This window comes from Alosa pseudoharengus, unplaced genomic scaffold (genome assembly GCF_046254945.1).
Source record: "Alosa pseudoharengus isolate Yale_2024_CS ecotype anadromous, Long Island Sound unplaced genomic scaffold, YU_APseudo_1.1 YU_APseudo_1.1_scf_6, whole genome shotgun sequence".
Lineage (NCBI taxonomy): Eukaryota > Metazoa > Chordata > Actinopteri > Clupeiformes > Clupeidae > Alosa > Alosa pseudoharengus.
Genome location: NW_027468848.1, coordinates 15,419,394 through 15,423,655, shown reverse-complemented (window position 1 = coordinate 15,423,655; position 4,262 = coordinate 15,419,394). Strand labels below are relative to the sequence as shown.

Genomic DNA, 4,262 nt, shown 5'->3' with positions numbered 1-4,262 from the left:
GATGGGAGGGTATGACAATAACAATTCAGTGGTGGCTGTCCCTGTGCCAAACATTGGTTTTAAGCTGACTCGTGCAATGTTGCCCTCATTAAAGGAGAAGTTGAGATAGAATTAATTAAAAAGTTTGTCCAAAACCCATTATTTAGTACAGAGCTAACCCTGTGGTAGCAAAGGGTCCACGGAGTGGAGAGAAATAACTTACACGTCCCACTGGACTTTGGGCTACCGCATCTGATTATCCACCACCCTGCCAATGTAACGTCCTCTCACGTCCCTCTAATGGATGCTTTTAGAATTGATAGCTCAGGCTGTTCTGTAGGACCCTCCCTTTATTGAGCAGACAGTTGTCTGTGGAACGTGCCATCTTCATTGCCCAGTCTGTACCCAATGTTAATCAAGCCTTGAATTCCACAGTCTGAGCTCCCCTCACCTCCCCTATGAGTTCCATATGGGAGTACACACAGCAATCATAAGTGAGACAAACAAATCAATTGTGTCCAAAGCTGAAGGCATGATAAAGGCATTTGTTAAAGAATTCTTTTGATCCAAGGTACTCCTGCAGCTGTTTGTAGAGCATTTGAAACTGACCAAATATACCACATGAGCTTATTACCCTTTGGGATAATTATGTTTCATACATTTTGATATCAACTGATAAAAGGCGGTAGGAAAAATATAGATATTTTGGAAGCAGTAGGCTCTCTATAAAATACAAAAGCACTTCCCAATGAGCTGAGCGGGCACTCATGCAATGAGGAGAGGCCATGACACCCTCCTCATTCCATCTCCGGTTCTGAAGGGAACCACCTGTAAGTGTCTGTATAAAAACAAAGGCTTGTCTCTTTAATCTGGTTAGGGACACCTTTATTAGGTGCCATGTAGATCTCTATGGTTCCACTCAGAACTTTGATATGTTAGCTGAGGATGATTCCATTTAACACTACACACTGGTAGGAGTTAGTGTCCCTGTCCAAAAACAGTCTTGTTGGTGCCAAACAGAAATATTTGAATCCCAACAGAAACATATTTGATTCTAGGTAGAACCACGCGAGACTGAAAATTAAGGTTCTTAGGATTTGTAGGGGTTTCCATTTCAGGGAAAATCACTGAAACATTCATTAAGGTTACCAAAAGTCCCATTTAAAAAGAATGCGATTAGGGAGTCATCTCAGGGGTCACTTGGATTGAAAGGAACAACAACAACAACAACAACAACAAAAACAGATTGGTAACGAACTGCTGCATACTATTAAAAAGATAACCAGAAAGACATACAGTACCAGCTCAGCCGGGCAGATTTTTCTCAAAGCTACTGATTGCCATCTACATTCTAGAATGTTCTATGGTCTAGAGTTCCTTCTGTACTCCCACATTCCTGTACAGTCTTCAGAATATAGTGTGTTTGTCAAACCATCCATTTAACCCAATCAGTGCCTCCCCTAAACCCTCCTAACCAGATATCAAATATACAAACATCTATTTTGGCATTGACTGTTTCAGTCTGTACAAATGAATTGAGGGTGGGGTAATATTCATGTCGCTGTTTCCTCTTCATCCGGTTCCTCATCCGTTGTATTGATCTGAGACTGTTGCAGACTGAGAGAGACAACTTAAATATTTTTTTTCATAAAAACTCAAAGAAAAAAAAGTGTCCCTGGAGAGATTCACTCCCTTGGTTCTCCTCTCAAGTGGGCTGCTTACGCCCACACACCACCACTTTTTTTTTTTTTTTTTTGGGGGGGGGGGGGGGGGGGGGTTATGTGGGTGAGGGGGTGGGCGCTATAACATCAGCAGGGCAGGGAGACAGAGCATCAAGGTGGCAAGGAGGGACGCAGCTCTCCACGTCTCACCGGCCGCGTTTGTCGTGTCGCTGTGGGGCTCAGCTGACTCATGTGATGTGTCATCTACAGACCAGAGAGGAAGAGAGAGAGAGAGGGATAGGGAGAGGGGGAGAGAGGGAGAGAAACAGAGAGAGAGAGTAATGAAATTTCATCGCCATGACTTTTATTGAAATATTCTCATAATATAATAATAATAATCTTGCAACATGTAGTAGTGTACAATCAGCTAAAAGCAAGAAAGTGAAAAAGAGTGTGAGAAAGAGAGAGAGAGAGAGATTAGTAAAAGTGATCTGAAAAGCATAGCTGTGGTATGGGGTTGTTTTGGGTAAGCAATGGCATGGGTTGTGTGATGGGCAGGGCTGTGCCAGGCATTGCAGAGGGCACAGTGGCATGCCAGTAGCCCAACACACGCGGCACCCAGGGAAGCAGCACGGGTTCCCGTGACAACCAGACAGGTGCACGTGTCGCCGTGACGAGCAGACAGGTGCGGGACCCAAACAAGACAGATAAATATGCTGGGAGGAGCCGCGGCAGACGGCTCGTCGGCTCTGTGACGAGAGGTCCAGGCCGGCTGGCACGCAACAGCCTCGACGTGCCTCGCATGGGGCACCGGCCTAATAAATCACTGCCTCTCAACAGCAGCAGCCAGCCAGGGAGACAGGGAGAGAGGGATGGAGGGAGGGAGGGAGAGGGGAGGGAGGGAGAGAGGGAGGGAGGGAGGGAGGGAGAGAAGGAGGGATATCATGTGGAAAGCGTGTATGATAAAGCCTTTCTGACAATGATGGCCTAAGCAGCTGTTGTTGTAAATAGTGAAAAATGCAATGGTGGTCTTCAATAGGCCTGTCAGGGTTCCTTGGCTGGCTCCGGGGAGACTTGCGGTGAGGAGTGATTCACCATGGGGGGAGCCTGGATATGCCAAGTGACTCTGTGTGTGACAGGAGCAGCTCTCTGTTTTTCTTTCTGCTCTTTGCTTTCTGTCTCCTCTGGTGGAGTGGATGGGACGGAGGAGCAAAACAACTGCACTGCTTCCAGCACTGCCACTCCTGCTGCTACTGAACTACAACGCCACGCCTACCACTGCCACCATGGATAATGACATGGAATACATTTCACATTGTTTGCTGAGCAGAGATGAATGGACAAGATGAGAGGGCTACTCTCTGCAGAAAGAAAATAATACATTTTGAGTACCTATAATATCTAATAATCCTTCCCAGACAAAAATAATGCTAGTCATTTAAGATGAATTGAAAAGTCAATTACTGCTAATCTCGGACAGATTTGAGCTCTAATCAGGCCTTTATGGCATGAGTCATTTCTCTAAAATGAAATGGAACATGTGGATGTGTCCTTGTAATTTTATGGGGTTCCAGAGAGAGGGAGCGAGAGAGAGAGAGTTGAAGAGGGAGAGAAAAAGAGCATTCATTCTGAAACCAACACAACGAAAAGCGTAGCACAGCAGCAGTGAACATCACACACATGGTCATGCTGGGGAGTGATAGAGCAAACGTGACACACACATACAAGAAGACAGAGGAGAAACGAAAGGTTTAAAAGAGACGTTTGTCAAGCCATACTGACCTCTGGGTTCTAATGAATTGTCTACTCTCTCGTTAACGTCAAAAACCCGTGAATCGTGAACCCCTATAGTTTTCACACAGCTGTCTACAACAGAAATAAAAGAAAATGTTAAAGCCAAACATGTCAGCCAAACACTTGCACCCCAATTCCCACAACTGCATCCCCTCAAAGATCCAAAAAGCACATGACACAACAAAGATGCAGACCATCTTTCAGACATATTGAACAAGGTTAGCATCAGCAACTGCCCGTTATTTAGTTCCCCTCAGAGAGAAATGGCGTGGGCATTGACACAGAGTAGAGAGCAGGCTGCCTTTCCAGGGGTTACTGGAGCCAATGAGCTTCAAACAAGAATTCAGGAAAAATAAAAAGTCATGCTCTTGGTCTGCTGAGCTGTAGAACTTGCAAGTCACACAGGAGACACTTACTTGATGGTCTGACAAACACTTTCAGCTTCAGGCATGTCTTTCTCCCGTTCTCTGCAATCGTGGATGCTGCAAAACAGATGGACAGAAAAATAGAGAGAGAGGAAGAGAGGGAAAGAGGGAGAGAGAGAGAGAGAAGGAGAATGTTAGAAGGGCTCTTTTCGCACTAGATTAAATTTAGCTGACATATGATGAATTGTCAGACACAACTATAAACCGACAAAACAATGTGTCTATGTACTAAAATCCTCAGAGGAAAAATAACGCCTTTAGCTGGCTGCCTCTCAGCCTCCCCATCCGCGCAGAAGCCCTAAGTTCACACGGGTGTAGTAGTTTGCGGTCCCAGACAGGAAATTGGCCCTTTCCTGCATAATCTAAAGGGCGTGTGTTTCGGGGCGCCTGGAGGCGACAAGTG

General features: G+C 45.5%; 1 protein-coding gene across 4 annotated transcripts in view; it reads right to left on the bottom strand.

Moving 5' to 3' along the window:
• Positions 1-1,748: 1,748 nt before the first annotated feature.
• Positions 1,749-4,262, bottom strand: part of efna5b (ephrin-A5b) — a 94,014-nt gene continuing 91,500 nt past the window's right edge. The window contains exons 3-5 of one of the 4 annotated variants that reach the window (XM_076269582.1): positions 3,851-3,916; positions 3,423-3,506; positions 1,749-1,904 (exon numbers count right to left, since the gene is read on the bottom strand). In XM_076269582.1, the coding sequence (XP_076125697.1) occupies positions 1,780-1,904; positions 3,423-3,506; positions 3,851-3,916 (275 nt within the window). In that variant the 3' untranslated portion in view covers positions 1,749-1,779. Of the gene's footprint in view, positions 1,905-2,564; positions 3,002-3,422; positions 3,507-3,850; positions 3,917-4,262 lie in introns of those variants that run through there. The other 3 variants (XM_076269583.1, XM_076269584.1, XM_076269585.1) reach the window with 3 other exon arrangements.